The sequence below is a fragment of the Urtica dioica genome, chromosome 10 (genome assembly GCF_054948205.1).
Source record: "Urtica dioica subsp. dioica isolate 48M chromosome 10, U.dioica_male_clone48M_v1_H2, whole genome shotgun sequence".
In the NCBI taxonomy this organism is placed as follows: Eukaryota; Viridiplantae; Streptophyta; class Magnoliopsida; order Rosales; family Urticaceae; genus Urtica; species Urtica dioica.
Window position 1 is genome coordinate 3,370,920 of NC_142765.1, and position 19,003 is coordinate 3,389,922.

The 19,003-nt window shown below is 35.6% G+C and overlaps 1 protein-coding gene and 1 pseudogene across 2 annotated transcripts; both read left to right on the top strand.

The window, feature by feature from the left end:
• Nucleotides 1-215: 215 nt before the first annotated feature.
• On the top strand, nt 216-8,000 carry LOC149383083 (putative LRR receptor-like serine/threonine-protein kinase At1g56140). The gene is made up of 22 exons (XM_089628433.1): nt 216-287; nt 1,375-1,446; nt 1,541-1,612; nt 1,722-1,793; nt 1,906-1,977; nt 2,068-2,139; nt 2,218-2,289; nt 2,383-2,457; nt 2,540-2,611; nt 2,737-2,808; nt 2,904-2,969; nt 3,062-3,127; nt 3,523-3,567; nt 3,695-3,759; nt 4,526-4,902; nt 5,693-5,894; nt 5,985-6,167; nt 6,249-6,367; nt 6,484-6,694; nt 6,779-7,010; nt 7,151-7,301; nt 7,496-8,000. Exons 1-22 carry the CDS (start codon nt 229-231, stop codon nt 7,886-7,888), a joined length of 2,820 nt encoding a protein of 939 aa, XP_089484559.1. The 5' UTR covers nt 216-228; the 3' UTR covers nt 7,889-8,000.
• A 3,181-nt stretch (nt 8,001-11,181) lies between these two features.
• On the top strand, nt 11,182-18,024 carry LOC149383084 (putative LRR receptor-like serine/threonine-protein kinase At1g56140; annotated as a pseudogene). Its single transcript, XR_016301556.1, has 24 exons — nt 11,182-11,287; nt 12,269-12,458; nt 12,535-12,606; nt 12,690-12,761; nt 12,877-12,948; nt 13,065-13,136; nt 13,221-13,292; nt 13,378-13,449; nt 13,558-13,629; nt 13,718-13,792; nt 13,876-13,947; nt 14,050-14,121; nt 14,218-14,283; nt 14,381-14,446; nt 14,597-14,638; nt 14,750-14,814; nt 15,197-15,547; nt 15,625-15,826; nt 15,917-16,087; nt 16,184-16,302; nt 16,419-16,629; nt 16,716-16,947; nt 17,038-17,188; nt 17,394-18,024. The product of XR_016301556.1 is annotated as a putative LRR receptor-like serine/threonine-protein kinase At1g56140 (transcript).
• Nucleotides 18,025-19,003: the final 979 nt, after the last annotated feature.

A 19,003-nucleotide genomic window follows, 5' to 3' on the forward strand; every position in this document is an offset into this window, starting at 1 on the left:
TGTGGGGTATCATGGAATTGAACCTTGGACGTCAGGGTCATACTAAAAGCAAGGTGTAATTATCTACCACCTAACCAACCTTGAACTTCTGTGTTGCTTTTATTTATTATTAAAATAAGATTTAAACATACATTTTTTTTATAAAATAATTATGAAAACTAATTTTTCCTCCGCCCCATGAATTGATGTTTTTTGTTGCAACTCTGCCTCTGCAGGAAAGTGTATGCAATGGATGTTTCAGGCCCGATTCCAGACGAGATTTGGAATCTGACCTTCCTCTTCAATCTGTACGCGGTTTCTCTGCTCATTTTTATTACTATGCAATTTCTATGCCCATTTTTTTAGGGCATTTGTTGCCCATGGTGATTGAACCTATAAAAGTCCACTTCAGAGATGGTGTGAAATTACCACTAGACCAAACTAGCTACACTTATGCGCCCATTAAAAAAATAGTCAATTTAAACGTTTGATATTACTAAATAGCCAACTTTTGATAAATAGTCATTTTCATGTATTTACAGACGTAAATCTTAAATAAATAGCCACCTCCATATATTAGGTCATGTCATTATTTACGGCTATTTACCTAAGATTTACCAAACGTTGGTTATTTAGTAATGTCAAACGTTTAAGTTGGCTATTTTCTTAATTTTCTGTTTTTATTACTATGCGTTTTTATGGCTGTTTTGTCAATTTTGACTAAGTCAGAGGAAAGTGTGTGCAATAGCTTGCTTACAGTATTCGAAGGACCAAAATGTCGGTCACTTTATGGTTCAAGGACTGAAATGTCGCTCACATTATAGTTCAGGGACCGAGATGTCGTTCACATAATGGTTCAGGGACCAAAATGTCACTCACAGAGTGGTTTAGGGACCAAAATGCCACTCAAAGAATGGTACATGGATCGAAATGTGGTTCACATAATGTTTCAGGGACCAAAATGTCGCTCACATAATGGTTTAGTGACCAAAATGTTACTTACATAATGTTTCAGGGACCAAAATGTCACTCACATAATCGTTTACGGACCGAAATGTCACTCACATAATGGTTCTAGGACCAAAATGTCACTAACAAAATATTCAGGGACCAAATGTGACTCACAGAATAATTCAGGGACCAAAACATTAATAAAAAAATGTTTCAGGGACCAAAACATTACCTGCATAATGGTTCAGGGTTCAAAATGTCGGTCACAAAATGGTTCAGGGACCAAAATGTCACTACATAATGCTTCATGGACCAAAATTTCACTCACTTAACGGTTCAGGGACCAAAACTCACTCACAAAATGGTTCAGAGACTATTTTCTCTAAAAAGCCATTTTATTGTCATCTCCTCTCTCTGATTTTTTGTCCTCTCCTTTTGTTGCAGGAATTTGGCGCAGAACTTCTTGACCGGCCCTCTTTCTCCGTCCATTGGCACTCTCACTAGAATGCAATACCTGTAAGCATATATTATGTATCATATATCATATATTTAAAGACTTCACATAATGATATGATTGTTAACATTGGCTCTTATGTTTGACTTTCTATAGGAGCCTTTCTATAAACGCATTGTCTGGTGAAGTGCCGAAAGAACTCGGACTACTTACTGAAACATTGAGTTTGTAAGTCACGATTCGAGCACTGACGAATCAAATCTCAATGGCTCAGAATTCTTCTTTTATCTATGTACCTGAACTTTGACCATATATCTATTTACATATCTATGTATAGGGCCTTTTCGTCGAACAACTTCTCTGGTCCTTTGCCATCCGAGCTCGGTAAATTGTCGAAATTGCAACAGCTGTAAGTTCATCAAAACGAGCTTCGCAATTAGACTATCGAAAAAAGTAACTTGACAAACAAGAAATGAGTTTTACTTGACAAACAAGAAATGAGTTTTTTTTTTCTTTGGTAGTTACATCGACAGCGCTGGAGTCAGCGGAGAGATCCCTCAGTCATTTGCGAATCTTCGAAACCTCCAGATAGTGTAGAAATAAAAACCTTTTATCTCCGTTTTAATTTTTTTACCGCCATAAACTTTTTACGAGGAAATATTGGTACCCTTTTTTTTTTGCAGATGGGCGTCTGACAATGAATTGACGGGAAGGATTCCTAGCTTCATAGGAAATTGGTCACAGCTTTTAGTTTTGTAAGACTAACTCAACACACTTTTTTTTCCCTTACCCTTCTTTCTTTTTTTACTCATTTTTTTTTATTATTTTTGCAGGAGGTTCCAAGGGAACGCTTTCGAAGGCCCAATACCGTTGACGTTTTCGAATCTTACGTCTTTGGAAGAGCTGTGAGCAATTCCTACAATAAATTCAGTTACTCTCTCGTCAATATGTAGATTTGCAAGACTAACAAATATTGTTGTGTTTGTGTATATCTATAGGCGACTAAGTGACATATCTAATATGACTTCTTCTTCTCTTGACTTCGTCAAGGATATGAAATCCCTTACTATTCTGTAAGTGTTTTTTAAAATTTAATTTTTTTTTTCTTTCTATCTTCCTTCTCTTGAATTTGACAACGTAGTGATGAAACTGCAGAGACCTGAGAAACAACAATATGTCGGCTTCAATCCCATCGAACATCGGCAACATCCAATCTCTGCAACAGCTGTAAGTTTCGGTAACTTGCATTGCAATCTTTCCTATATATATGTTTTTTTTATTCCATATCCTATTTTTTCCTCTTCAGTGTTTTATGCCTTTTTATTTTCTTCTCAATAAAAAAATAAATACAGGGATTTGAGCTTCAACAGATTACGTGGGAAGATTCCCGACTCTCTTTTCAACTTGACTTCACTCTCTTCTCTGTAATACATCATCTCTCTTTCTATCATATATATGAAACACGTTTAAACAGTCATTCTTAATGTATTGAAGATCCTAATCCTCTTTCTTAAATCAGGTTTCTTGGCAACAATAGCTTAAACGGCACAATTCCTCAACAAAAGAGTTCGTTTCTTCGCACAATGTAAGTTAATTCATTTATCATCCCAATTTAGTAGTTGTAAATGCAAAAGACTAGTAAATTTAGGTATGCTTAACTATCTCTTGTGGTTTCAGAGATCTCTCATACAACAATCTAATTGGCGATATTCCAACCTGGGCTAACACCGCCAATCTACAGCTGTATGTCTTACTTTACCTTCAAAGAAAAGAAAAAAAATTGTTTATTTGTTTCTCTTTTCTATTGGGTATATTTCATCGACTACATACTTTGTCACAACAAAATTTGAAATTAGTACTGCTTGTAGAATTTAGAGAGAGATCGGATGAGAGAATTATAATACTTGTTGTATATTATGAGAGGTGAGAGACCTATTAGTAAATAATGAATTATAACTTTACATGTGAACTAGGAATAATATCAATATAGAAAAAATACAAATACATGAAAAATAGAGATGTGTAACTTCCAAGATGATATTAGAAGATGATATTCTCATTTTCTGTGTAGTATTTGGAGCGCTTGGATATACACATTAAAATAACTTAATTAAGAGATGTTTGTTTGTTTAATGTAGTAACTTGGTCAGCAACAACTTTACTCTAGCAAGTTCAGCGAACAAGTGAGCTTCCCTTATATAATCTTTTTTTTTTTTAATTTTTGTTTTTAAGGCTTCTGAATTATAGTTGTTTAACTCGATAAAGAGCTTCCTTGTAATATCGAACCTCGTTTTGTCTTTCTGGTTTTAGGGGAATTTTCTCAAGGCTGAACTGCCTTCAAAAGAACTTCCCTTGCAATCGAGGCTCTCCCAAGTGTACGGAACATTTAAAAGAATACATTTCTTTCAAATAGTTTTCTATCGAAATTCGTAAATACGTTATAAGTTTAGGGATGGATTTCATTAAACAAAAATAAAGTTAATTTTTTTTTTTGAAATATCAACAGTATCTCATTTGTTTAATCGAAATGCATGATTTATACTTTTAATTTTCAGATATATCAGACATATTCATTCAGTTTAATATAAATGACATATATCTCCCATAAAAATATGTTATATTTCAAATACCACAATTTTCATTTATTTTTTACAACAAAATAATTTGAATTTCCAAAAATGCCCTTAATAGAATAAATATTTATTTATTGTTATAAAAAAAAAATCAAAACTTCCCTTTATAAAAAGAAATCTTTAACTTTTTATAAAGAAAATTTTTAATTTTATTTTTTTTATATAATTTTTTATATATAAAATAGAAAATAGAAGTTATTTCAGTAAGGATTATTTTGAGGGGTTCAAATTAAAAAAAAAACGAAAATAGTGGTATTTGTATCACATTTTTAGGGGAGATATGTCATTTATATTAAAACGAAGGAATATGTATGAGATTTCTAAAAATTGGGGGTATAAATCGCGCATTTCGATTAAATAGAAGGGACAACGTTGATATTTTCCTTTTTTCATGATAAGGGCTAAAATGCTACAAATTTTAGTTTAGGGGCTAAAGTGCTACTTGCACAATAGCTCAAGGACCGGCGAAGCTAAAACGCCTTTGATTTATTTATGTATTGGAATTCAGATGCCGGGTTCGGAGTCAACTCCGGGGGTCCTCGAATCACGTCGTTCGAGAATATCACGTACGAATCGGACAGCGAGGCTCTCGGCGCGGCCTCGCATTCCGTTTACAGCTCCGAAAGGTGGGGCGTCAGTAACGTCGGACTTTTCTCTGGAAACTCCATCGCCAATTACACGGATGTCACGTCTAACCAGCTCGCGAATGCCATGGACCCTGTGCTGTTTCAGACGACGAGGCTCTCGGCTTCGTCGTTGAGGTACTACGGTCTCGGCCTCGAGAACGGAAATTACACCGTGAATCTCCAGTTCGCCGAGATAGATCTCCAAAACGGCCGAACGTGGAAAAGTGTCGGCCGGCGAGTATTTGATGTTTATGTCCAGGTATGAGATATCAATTTTATATAGTAATATGTTAAGAACCTCACTCATTTTGATAGTTTTACCATATTATACAAATGGTTTGTGATATTACCTTTTTGTTTTTTGTTTTTTGTTTTTGGTAATATGGAGAGATCCCCACATGAAAATTCTAATTTGGTGATTATATTGAATTTTCAAACGTTAAGTGAAACTAAATGGAGTTGAAAAAAAAAATGAGCCAAATAAAACTACAAACAATGAGAATTCAGAAAAAGGGGGTTGTTTATCTTTATGTAATAAAAGATGAATAAGAAACTTGAAAGATTAAGTTTGAAAAGAAGGTGCTATCTAGATATATTAAGTTTGGGAGATCATTTCCACCCAAAAAATGAGAATTTCTTTCCTCTCCCCATTATTTTATGTGCTATCTAGATATATAACCGTATAAAAACTTAAATTTTGCCATATAAACAGTCTTTGGTAAATTTGAAGTCGATAACCACAAAATTTTATTAAAAATAAAAATAAAAAACATTAATAGTTGTAAATAATCGCAAAAAAAAAAAACGATAAAACTCCAAAGGTATAATTGAAATGCTAAAAAAACGCTCGAACAATGTCATACCATCATAATAGCTATTTACTACAATCAACAAATGTTTTTCTTCTAAAACATTATCTTCCATTGGAGTAGTATAACTCTAATCTGTTCTACATTCAGCCCCTAATTATCTACTAAATTTTAAGTACAATCAGAAATGCGTTAAAAAAAATTAATCCCGGTTTACCATTTTTTGTGTACATACCACAGGGAAGGCTTGTTTTGAAAGATTTTGACATCAGGAAAAAGGCCGGCGGGTCATCTTTCCGAGTTGTCTTGTGGCCGTTTAAAGGAGTGGTAGTTTCAGAGAACTACCTTGAAGTTCATCTTTTTTGGGCCGGAAAAGGAACTTGTTGTATACCGGCTTCAGGTACATACGGGCCTTCTATTTCGGCCTTTACTGTCATGCCAGGTAATGAAGCTTACGCAGATCGTTTGTGTATTATTCGGTTACAACGTTTTTGCGTTCTTTGATCAGCTCACCAATAAGGTTTTGGTACAGAATTCATTACCACTGTGAGTAACCGGTCTCCCACTGTGAGCACCGAGGAAAACAAGACGGGCTTGATTGCTGGGATAGTCGTTGGTCTTGTGATTTTAGCCTTTGCGGGTATTTTAGGGATTTTCTTCACCGTCCGAAGAAGAAGGAGAGCGCAAACAGTGGCGCAAATGTACTACGATGAAGGTGAAAATTAAACAAGCAAAGAACTACATATAAACTTCTATAAAGAGAAAAGTGCAATGACTGTTGGTTGATGATTCACAGAATTCTTGGGAATGGATGTTAAGCCATTCACTTTCAGCTACTCTGAGCTGAGGACGGCCACAAATGATTTCGATTCCGCTAATAAGTTGGGAGAGGGAGGGTTTGGACCTGTATACAAGGTTTGATTTGTTTTGTCTTCATAATACCTTGCAGGATAAGCAATGCCATTCATACACGTTGACATGCAAAGTTCCAACATTTCCTTAACCCATATGAAAATCATTTCTAATTTTAGGGTACACTTGAAGATGGAAGAGTTATTGCTGCGAAACAATTGTCTCTGACTTCTCACCAAGGAAAGAGTCAATTCACGACTGAAATCGCTACGATATCTGCCGTACAACATCGAAATTTGGTGAAGCTGTACGGGTGTTGCCTCGAGGGAGATAAACGAATTCTTGTTTATGAGTTTCTCGAGAACAAAAGTCTCGACCAAGCTTTATTTGGTACATGATCACTTCCGTAGAAGTATTAAATCACTTCTAGAGCATGTATTTAACTAATTGTTTTTATAATTTGTAATAACGTAGGAAATCACAAGCTGAGACTCGGTTGGCCGACCCGATTCGAGATTTGCTCGGGCGTAGCGAGGGGTCTTACTTATCTCCATGAGGAGTCACGGGTGAGAATCGTACACAGAGATGTCAAGTCCAGCAACATCCTTCTCGACTCAAAACTTGTCCCCAAGATATCAGATTTCGGTTTGGCAAAACTTTACGACGACAAAATGACTCACATGAGCACTCGTATAGCTGGAACAATGTATGTGTTAGAATATCAATATAAGGGGTAGTTAAATATTAATAGAGAGTTAGATATTTTATTTACCCCGAGTCTTCTTTTCCGAAACATTGGTTTACGATGAAACATTGCCCTTATCGATTCATGTACTGAAATTGCAGCGGATATCTTGCACCTGAATACGCGATGCGAGGCTATCTTACAGAGAAGACAGATATCTATGCATTTGGCGTTGTGGCTCTGGAGATCATTAGTGGCAGGGCAAATTCCGACTCGACATTGGATGAAGAAAGAATGTACCTTCTTGAATGGGTAAGAAAAACATAAAGCAAATTGTTGTGCAATTTACTATTTTTAAAGCTGGTCGTTAGGGTGCTTGATAACGAGAAAAGTAATGCATAATCACACACACACACACACACACACACACACACACTGTTATAATAATTTCAAGCATCATTTTGTATTTCAATTGATTAAAATCCTAGTTTTCTTGTTGCGACTAGACATGGAATCTGCGCGAAAAAGGACGTGGGATTGAATTGGTGGACCCGGAGCTTTCCGAGTTTGACGAGGAAGAAGTGAGAAGAATCATCGGAGTGGCTCTTCTATGCACGCAGACGGCTCCTAACGCACGTCCCTCGATGTCGAGGGTCGTGAAAATGATCTCCGGTGACGTTGACGTCAGCACCGATATTCCGAGGCCCGGTCACTTGACAGACTGGAAGTTCAGAGACACGACTAGCTTCATGAACGACATCGCAACCAAAGGAAGCGAGTCGAGCTTCCACGATTCGTCTGTGAGTACGAGCATTGTGGCCGAGGAAGATGCGCGGGACCCGCCTCACGGTGAGACCGCTCTGCCACTTCTTCGGGACAGTATCACTGAGGGAATGTGAGAATTGGGGCTCTTTTCCTTTAGTAAACGTCTGTATGTAATATTTATTGCAACATTGCTTTTTTTGGTTCCGGATTTGTACCATTATCATAATCATAATGAAAAATAAGCACTGGTACTATTAAAAGTGTTATGGGTATTTAATTTTTTTTTTTTTTTTTTTTATAAGTTAAAGGTCAACAAAATTTAGGATAAATTTGAAATATCAATTTTTTTATAGTTATAATTAGATAATAACATTAAATTAAAAAGTATAGACTTTTTTTTTTTGTTCAAAACCCCTTTTTCTATCAAGCCTCTTTTCTTGATGAGTATTATTTACGTTTTGCTCAGAAAATGGCATCTACATTGGAGCACTACTCCCTTTAATAAAAATAAAAGTCCTTGTTGATTCTCTTACGGGTAAAGTTAAACCTCTTTGGTATACTGTGTATCGATGGAACATGATCTCAAAATCCTTAACGAATGTTTACATCAATCATGTGTATCGAGAGGAGAACATGGTCGATGACTCGCTTAGTAAGCTTGGTTTTTTTTTGGATTGTTCTATTATTTTAAATTCTTATAGTTTACCGACTCATATTCGATCTTTGATTATAAAAGATGGCACGGGATATAGATATCATAAAAAAGTTGTGTAATTTATATATTCTTTACCTTTTTTTTTCTATTAATTTGATAAGTAATATATCTGTGACTACGGTTTTCCTCCACAACAACTGAGTGCTTATTAATCAAATTTCGTGGTACCGTCCACGTTTAAATAAAAAAAAATGACTGAAATGATTTTTTTATTTTTATTTACTTAAAACACATAAAATTATTTAACCAATTTATTTTAACGATAATGGCCCAATGTCATGTCAAACGCCCAAAGACTCTTTAAAGTCCACATATGCCCGCGCGCAGACAAGAGGAAAGCAGTTGTTTTTAAACCCCGACAGCTAACGCATTTGTGATGTAAGTTCAATTTATCTATAATAAATCACATATGCTCCATTTATTATATGTATTACATAATTACATTAGGAAACTTGATAAAGCAAGCTTGATAAAGCATGTGATTTGAAAACCAAACCATGTTTTGGTTCCCTTAAAGCATCTCACCATGTAAAATGTCAAAATTACCCTTAAATGAATTTTTTTTTTTCAAAATCAATCATTCACTCACTCACTCCCCTTCCCTTCCCTTCCCTCACGTGTGGTTTTTCAATTCTGAAACAAAAAAAACGCACAGCCCTCCCATATCTTCCCTTTTCAATTCGAACCCATAAAAAAAAAACCCCGCTCATCCCGTCCCAAACCCCCACGCACGGCCAACCTCCACGCACGGCAAACCCCCACGCACGAATGGGTAAGTTTCGATCCCTAATTCGACGATTTTTTGTATGTTATGTGTTTGATTTCCTGAAAAAAAGAGTTTGAGTTCGTCATGTTGGATCCAGAAAAAAGTTCGAAATTGTTGTCTGTAATTTCGAACTTTATAGCTGTTATTTCGATTGCATTTCGAAGGTTACGATGCCCACGCCCTAATTCGTTTAAACTCAAATTTTTTGAGCCTTCTATGTAGTTAAACAGTTGAGAGAAGAAAAATGGGTAAGTTTCGATCCCTAATTCGATGATATTTTGTAAGAGAGATGTTTGATTTCCTGAGAAAAAGAGTTTGAGTTCGTCATGTTGGATCCAGAAAAAAGTTCGAAATTGTTGTCTGTAATTTCGAAGTTTATAGCTGTTATTTCGATTTCATTTCGAACTTTTTAACTTGAAATTGTTGTCTGTAATTTCGAAGTTTATAGCTGTTATTTCGATTTCATTTCGAACTTTTTAACTTGAAATTGTTGTCTGTAATTTCGAAGTTTATAGCTGTTATTTCGATTTCATTTCGAACTTTTTAACTTGAAATTGTTGTCTGTAGTTTTGAAGTTTATAGCTGTTATTTCGATTTCATTTCGAACTTTTTAACTTGAAATTGTTGTCTGTAGTTTCGAAGTTTTTAGTTTTATATTGTTAATGATTTCGGAGTTTTATGGCTTTTTTTATATACTGTTTCGAATATTAGTTATTAATTTTTGGTGTTTTGTGACATAATTTTTGGCAGTGGTGAATGATGAAGGTTTATTTTTTGACCCTGACGAAGCTGTCATTAACAATATAAAAAAACTACAGACAACAATTTCAAGTTAAAAAGTTCGAAATGAAATCGAAATAACAGCTATAAACTTCAAAACTACAGACAACAATTTCAAGTTAAAAAGTTCGAAATGAAATCGAAATAACAGCTATAAACTTCGAAATTACAGACAACAATTTCAAGTTAAAAAGTTCGAAATGAAATCGAAATAACAGCTATAAACTTCGAAATTACAGACAACAATTTCAAGTTAAAAAGTTCGAAATGAAATCGAAATAATAGCTATAAACTTCGAAATTACAGACAACAATTTCGAACTTTTTTCTGAATCCAACATGACGAACTCAAACTCTTTTTCTCAGGAAATCAAACATCTCTCTTACAAAATATCATCGAATTAGGGATCGAAACTTACCCATTTTTCTTCTCTCAACTGTTTAACTACATAGAAGGCTCAAAAAATTTGAGTTTAAACGAATTAGGGCGTGGGCATCGTAACCTTCGAAATGCAATCGAAATAACAGCTATAAAGTTCGAAATTACAGACAACAATTTCGAACTTTTTTCTGGATCCAACATGACGAACTCAAACTCTTTTTTTCAGGAAATCAAACACATAAAATACAAAAAATCGTCGAATTAGGGATCGAAACTTACCCATTCGTGCGTGGGGGTTTGCCGTGCGTGGAGGTTGGCCGTGCGTGGGGGTTTGGGACGGGATGAGCGGGTTTTTTTTTTTTTTTTGGTTTTGAATTGAAAAGGGAATAGGTATGGGAGGGCTGTGCGTTTTTTTTTTTTGTTTCAGAATTGAAAAACCACACGTGAAGGAAGGGAAGGGAAGGGGAGTGAGTGAGTGAATGATTGATTTTGAAAAAAAAAAATTCATTTAAGGGTAATTTGGACATTTTACATGATGAGATGCTTGATTTTCCTAAGGGAACCAAAACATAGTTTGGTTTTCAAATCACATGCTTTATCAAGCTTGCTTTATCAAGTTTCCCATTACATTTGCATCAACTATCTCGCCAAGTTGACATTTAATGTTCAACGACTGCGAATATTATTGGTCACATATATGACATTTGGGTCTCTCTCTCTCTCTAAAAAAAGTTATATCTTATTTTTATTTTCTTATATGATTCCAACTTTAAAGCTTAAAGTTCATGTCTGTAATTTCAGGGTCAGTTTTTGTGTTGACGTGTCTCTTCGTTCTTGCTTCTTTGGCAAGAGCTCAGAATGGAACTCGACCCACTACTGATCCCGATGAAGGTTCTCAATCTATTTTTATTTTTATTTTTCAAGGCTGTTTGGCTATTGAAGTGTGAATATATTTTTTGGATGATAAAGCTTAGATTCTGGAAATCTGTGGTTGATTAATTGAGCATACTATCTGAATTTTTGGATCAAAAGTTAGTTTCTGAGCCATGTTTGTTGCGTCATATATGACTTGGAAATGCAATGAAACGGTGTTAAAAAAAAGAGTCAATTAGCTATAATATAGCGTTTTTCCAAAAATATATAGCGTTTTGTATAATAACAAACTTTTTGTTAATTTTATGTAAAAAAAACTACCTCAATTTATTTACGACATTTGAAAAGACAAAAAAACTCAAAATAAGTGGGAATGTTTTGGGTATGTTTGTTAATCTTGGAAATGTTCCTAATAGCTGAATAGGTAGGACCAAACATGTTATGTAAAGAGCATTTAGGCCAAATTGAAAGCTGGTATCCAAAGGAAATATATCACCGGTACCCATGTATTTAAACGGAAAATATCATATGTATCCCTGCATTTTAATTAAAGTTTACATGTAAACCCTTAAAATACACCTAAATAGTATGACCTAATGCTTAATAAGATACCTTTTCTTTTCTTTTTTTCTTCCTGGCAATATGCATTTTGTGAAGGTTGGCTTTACAAGAAAGAAACATGCTTTACAATGATCATTTAGTCCTCTGCTTGATAGCGGATGTGAAACTTGATGGGAAGATATCGTATGTAGCCATGTATGATTGACCACTTGAATTAACATGATCAAACACGCTATGTAAAATGCGTTTAGGCCTAATTGAGAACGCATGCAAAATCAATGGAATAATATAAAATGCATATGTCCCCTGTATTTTGATGAAATGCAGTATTATACCTTCTTTTTGACACACTATCAAAATCTTTGCTAGTGTTTCAGTTTTGCCCTCAATTAGCTCATAAATATTATATATAAAATAAAATAAAAAAATTGGTTGCAGTGAGAGCTTTGAATGCAATATTTGGGTCGTGGAATATAAGGGCCAACACGGAACAATGGAACACCACCGGAGATCCGTGCAGCGGCGCCGCCATAGACGATTCCGCGGACTTCAATGACGGCCAATTCAACCCTTTCATCAAATGCAATTGCTCTTTCAGCAACAGATCTCTTTGCCACATCACTCAGTTGTGAGTACACTTAATTTGATTTGTTTTTTTTTTTCGTGCCGTAATAACTTTAAATGTCATTGTAACTCTGTCACAGGAAAGTGTATGCAATGGATGTTTCGGGTCCGATTCCAGACGAGCTTTGGACTCTCACCTTCCTCTTCAATCTGTACGTGGTTTATCTTTTCCTAGTCTTATTATCATCTCTGTTTGACCTACTTAATGATTATTTGGCCACTCCTTTTGTTGCAGAAATTTGGGTCAGAATTTCTTGACCGGCCCTCTTTCTCCGTCTATTGGCAATCTTACTGAAATGCAATACCTGTAAGCATATATATATATATATATATATATATATATATATATATATATATATATGTAAAGAAACTTAATATAATGATAAGACTTAAAACTTGTTCTTGTGTTTGACTCTCTCTAGGAGCCTTGGTATAAACGCATTGTCCGGTGAAGTGCCGAAAGAACTCGGTCTACTTACAGAAATGTTGATTTTGTAAGTCACGAACAATCATTGTCGAACTGAGTCTTAATGGCTGGCTCAAAAAACTTCTTTCATGGCCCATTATCTGAACTTTGACCATATATCTATCTCTTTATATATATGTATAGGTCATTTTCATCAAACAACTACTCTGGACCTCTGCCCTCCGAGCTCGGGGAATTGTCGAAATTGCAACAGCTGTAGGTTTATTGAAACGAGCTTCATGATTGGTCTAATGAATAACATAACTTGACAAGCAAGAAATGTCTATCTTACTTTGGCAGTTACATCGATAGCGCTGGTGTGAGCGGAGAGTTTCCTCCGACATTTGCGAATCTTCGGAACCTCCAGAGAGTGTAAAATCTTTATCTGTGTGTTCTTTTAATTTTCCCTTTTATTTTATTTTCCCGCCATGAATTGCAAACAAAACCGTTGTCACAGATGGGCGTCGGATAATCAATTCACGGGAAGGATACCAGGCTTCATAGGAAATTGGTCGCAGCTTACAGTCTTGTAAGATTAACTCAGCATGCTAATTTTGTATTCCTATTTCCTTTGAATAGGTTGTATTGATTAGGACATTCCTATTTACTCATATTTGTTTCATTTGAATATTTTTAGAAGGTTACAAGGGAACGCTTTCGATGGTCCAATACCTTCGACATTTTCGAATCTTACTTCTCTGGAAGAGTTGTTAGTATCCATGGGCACCTATTCACTTACTCCCTTAATTACCTGCAGATTTCAAGGCTAACAAACATTGTGGTGTTTATATTTATAGGAGACTAAGTGACATATCGAATATGACTACTTCCTCTCTTGACTTCATCAAGCATATGGGATCCCTTGTAATTTTGTAAGTAGTGTTTTTTTTTTTTTTTTTTCATTTTTCCTCTATTTTATTTATTATAATTTGTAAAATCGAATTAACAACTGCAGAGAGCTGAGGAACAACAATCTGTTCTCTAGAATCCCAGACTTCATCCGCTCGTTTGTACCTCTGCAACACCTGTAAGTTTTGGTAATTTGCATTTTAAACTTTCATATATATATTTTTCGCCTTCAAAGTAGTTTATACATTTGATTTTATTCTCAAAATAAATAAATATGCAGGGATTTAAGCTTCAACAAGTTACATGGCTGGATCCCCGACTCTCTTTTCGACATCAGATCACTCGAATCTCTGTAACATATCAATTCTTTTTATTTTTAAATATACTAGTCGTGTTCAAAGATCCGTTCTTAATGTATCGAACCACCTAATTCTCTTTCCTAAATCAGGTTTCTTGGCAACAATAGCTTAAACGGTACGATTCCTCAAGAAAAGATATCGAAACTTCGCACAATGTAAGTAAATATGTTTATCATACTAATTTATTAGTGATTATACATATACAGAGAAGACTAAAAAGTTTAATCATGTTGAACTATGTTGTGGTTTCAGAGATCTCTCATATAACAATCTTGTTGGAGATGTTCCTGCCTGGGCTAACACCATGGGTCTACAGCTGTATGTCTAATTTAGTGCTTCATTTTTCATGTTTCAGTGTTTTGTAATATCGTCCATGCTTGTATAATATCTCGAGGTTGGATATATTCATGATTTCCTTACACATTAGAATAACTACTTAAGAGATGTTTGTTTGTTTTTTTGATGCAGTAACTTGGTCGGCAACAACTTTACTCTAGGAAGTTCAGACCAGTGAGCTATTGTTTTTTTGGGAACTTCTTGACTGTTTCCAAAATTTAGTTATTTGTGTAGATAATGAGCCTCCTGGTAAAATTCTGTTTCATTTTGTCTTTCTGGTTTTAGGGGAATTTTCTCAAGCCTAAACTGCCTTCAAAAGAACTTCCCTTGCAATCGAGGTGCTCCCATATGTAAGTACGCAAGAGCATGACTTGATATTTGATTCAAAAGAATATGTTAGGACTCAAGGGCAGTTTCGTAATTAGAGTTAAGTAGTCATTTACTTGGTATAAATAAGAGATGAAGGAAAGAGAATAGGTATTGGAAAAATATCGGAAATATTTGGTTAGGAAGAAATAGTCAATTAGGAGAGCACGGACCTCTCGAATGTCCAATATCTCATTGTAATCCTTTTCAATCAATACAATCAGTTTCAGTGCGTATCAGAACACTATTGGAGAATACATTTCTTTTAAATATGTGAGTTAGTTTACTATGTTTGTATCATCTGCTGCTTAATGGTTAGCTTCAAAATTACTTGTACACACTTTATATTTGTGTATTGAAATTCAGATGCGAGTTTCGGCGTCAATTCTGGGGGTCCTCGTATCACGTCATCTGAGAATATCGTGTACGAAGCGGATAATGAGGAGCTCAGTCCGGCTTCGTATTCCGTTCTCAGCTTCGACAGATGGTCTGCGATTTGCGAATACTTACACACATTTGACGCCGTCCCGATTTGCGAATTCCTCAGACCCCAAGCTGTTTCAAACAACAAGAGTCTCAGCTTCTTCATTGAGATATTATGGTCTCGGTCTTGAGAACGGAAACTACAGAGTCAATCTCCAGTTTGCCGAGATTGACATCGAAAACCGTCGCACATGGAAAAGTCTCAGTAGGCGAGTCTTTGATGTTTATGTTCAGGTATACAAAATATAGTAATACAATCTGAAATGTACGGAAACAGATCCCAGTTCTCACTGTTTGTGTACGTATCACAGGGAAGGCTTGTCCTGAAAGATTTCGACATCAGGAAAGAGGCCGGAGGGTCTTCATTCCGAGTTGTCCTGAAGCCATTTAGAAGCATAATTGTTTCGGAGAATTACCTCGAAGTTCATCTCTTTTGGGCCGGAAAAGGAACTTGTTGTATACCGGCTCAAGGTACATATGGGCCTTCTATTTCGGCCTTTAGTGCCACGCCAGGTAATGAAGCTTACGCGGATTGTTTGTGTATTATTCGGTTACAACTTTTTTGCGTTCTTCGATCAGCTCACCAATAAGGTTTCAGTACAGAATTCATTCCCACTGTGAGTAACCGGCCTCCGAATGTGAGCACTGAGGAAAAGAGGACGGGTTTGATTGCTGGGATAGTCGTTGTTCTTGTGGTTTTAGCCTTTGCGGGTCTATTTGCGATTTTCGTCATTGTACGAAGAAGAAGGAGGAAGCAAATGTACTACGATGAAGGTGAAAATTAAACAATCAAAGGAAAACATAAAAAAAAAAAAAAAAAAATCTCCTATAAAGCGAAAAGTACAATGACTGTTGGTTGACGATTCACAGAATTCTTGGGCATGGATGTCAAGCCATTCACTTTCAGCTACTCTGAGCTAAGGACGGCCACAAATGATTTCGATTCCGCTAATAAGTTGGGAGAGGGAGGTTTTGGACCAGTGTTCAAGGTTTGATTTGTTCTGTCTTCATCATACCTTGCAGGCTAAGAAACATAATTTCGTTAACTTTAATATTCAAAGTTCCAACATTTCCTTGACCAATATGAAAATCAATTCTAATTTAGGGTACACTTGAAGATGGAAGAGTTATTGCTGCGAAGCAATTGTCTCTGACTTCTCACCAAGGAAAGAGTCAGTTCGTGACTGAAATAGCTATAATAACTGCCGTACAACATCGTAATCTGGTGAAGCTGTAAGGGTGTTGCATCGAGGGAGATAAACGACTTCTTGTTTACGAGTTTCTCAAGAATAAAAGTCTCGATCAAGCATTATTTGGTACAATAATAACTTTCATAGAAGTATTAAATCACTTCTCAAGTAAGTATCTATTTAAATATGTTTTATAAGTTGTAATACCACAGGAGATCACAAGTTGCGACTTGATTGGCCGACCCGATTCGAGATTTGCTTGGGCATAGCGAGGGGTTTGACTTATCTCCATGAGGAGTCACGGGTGAGAATCGTACACAGAGATGTCAAGTCCAGCAATATCTTGCTCGACTCGAACCTCAACCCGAAGATATCAGATTTCGGTTTGGCCAAACTTTATGACGACAAAAAGACTCACCTGAGCACTCGTGTAGCTGGAACAATGTATGATACTAAATTTACCCTAGTCTTTCTTTCCGAAACATTGTTTTTTATGAAGAAATGCCCTTATCGATTAATGTACTTAAATTGCAGCGGATATCTTGCACCGGAATACGCGATGCGAGGCTATCTTACAGAAAAAACAGACATCTTCGCATTTGGTGTTGTGGCTCTTGAGATCATTAGTGGCAGACCAAATTCCGACAATACATTGGATGAAGAGAAAATGTACCTTCTTGAATGGGTAGGAAAATAAAGCAAATTGTTATGCACTTTAGAATTTTTAAAGGTGGTCGTTAAGTAATAACTGATAGCGAGAAAAATAATATATATAATCTCACACAAACTGTTATACTCCTTTTAATTTTTTGGATAATTGATGTATGATATTTCCAAGCCTCATTGTGCATTTCAATTTATTAAAATCCTAGTTTCCTTGTGGCTACTAGGCTTGGAATCTACGCGAACAAGTTCATGAACTCGAAGTTGTGGACCCGGAGCTTTCCGAGTTCGACGAGGATGAAGTGAGAAGAATCATCGGAGTGGCTCTTTTATGCACGCAGACTGCTCCTAACGCGCGTCCCTCGATGTCGAGAGTCGTGAAAATGATCTCCGGTGACGTTGACATCAACACCGAGATTCCGAGGCCCGGCTACTTGACAGACGAAGTACAGAGACACGACTAGCTTCATGGCTGGCATTTCAACCAAAGGAACCGAGTACGAGCCATGTGGCCGAGCATGCACCGGACCCGCCTCTAGGTGAGACCGCTCTGCCACTTCTTCGGGATTGATTCACCGAGGGAATGTGATAATTAATCGGGTCTCTTTTCCGTGAATGAAGGTATGTTTGTAAAATTTATTGAAACGTTGCTTTTTTTGTGTTTTTTTTTTTTTGTCCCTGATTTGTAGCATTATCATTATGTGATTGTATGATGAATAGTTGAGGAGATTCTCTAAAGAGTACTTCGTAATGTGTTACTGATTTATGCAAAGGCTCTTAACACTCCCTAGCCACACCAGAGCTCTCATGTGTTTTCATTTTTCTGGAAAACAACAATTGTAAATAAGCTTATAAATTGTCAACAATTTATAATAATGGGCAATTAAGCCAGCAGTCAAATAGTCCACTCTCCCTTTAAAAATAATCAAAATTTCATTTTATTAAGAAAATAGTCCACTAAGCCGAAGTTAATTATTCAATTAATTTAATCACCTATTCAGTTAATTTAATAACTTCGGTCTTATGAGCTATTTCCCTAATAAGATGAAATTTGAGTTAGATCTTAAAAAAAAAAGGTGGAATTAATTTACGCCAGAAGTCACCTAGTAACCCTTAATTACAGGATCAGCACTTAAGCAGCGATATTGCAAAATCAGCACAAATATGAAAGATGCAAAGGTAAACATGAGCTAGCTAGATACTTAAAAAGAGGTACAAGATTGGACGATCGTCCAATCTTGTACCTCTTTTTAAGTATCTAGCTAGCTCATGTTTCATTTTATTAGGTAAATAGTCCATATATTTTCGTAAGTATAATTATACCCCTTGTGAAGAAGAGTTAATTAATAAATTCTTCCAATTAACTTAATTTACTCTTTCAGTTAATTTAATTTACTCTTACCGTTAATTTAATTTACTGCAACGTTAATTTGATTTAATTTGTATTTAATTTAAATTAACTCTTCAATAAATTTTATTTACTTTAAAGTTAATTTAATTTACTGTCGGTCCGAGTCTTCACCATCCTCGAGTCCAAAAAGTCTCCGCAAATTTTGGATCACCCGCCATTTTTTTAGTGAGATAAGCACCATTTTCAAATGAGTTGATTCACAAACAATCTAAAGATTTGAAGAATTAATATACCTCATTTGACAAAAAAAAAACATGATTTCAATATTATCTCATTATTTAAGACACCAAATTAACATATGAAAGGAAAAATAAAAACGCGAGCAGTAAATTAAGTTTATTATTCTGGTGAATTAATTAACTAAAAAAAAATCAGAAAATACCATTAGACCTAATTTTACAGCAGAGACGACCTCGAGCGGTAACG

What these genes read in the sequence shown, in the direction of transcription:
- LOC149383083 (XM_089628433.1), top strand. Translation starts at nt 229, where the DNA reads ATGGATGTTTCAGGCCCGATTCCAGACGAGATTTGGAATCTGACCTTC. An exon ending in AACACCGCCAATCTACAGCT is followed by an intron (nt 3,128 to 3,522) that starts GTATGTCTTACT and finishes TGTTTAATGTAG; the next exon opens with TAACTTGGTCAGCAACAACT. An exon ending in GGCCTTTACTGTCATGCCAG is followed by an intron (nt 5,895 to 5,984) that starts GTAATGAAGCTT and finishes GTTTTGGTACAG; the next exon opens with AATTCATTACCACTGTGAGT.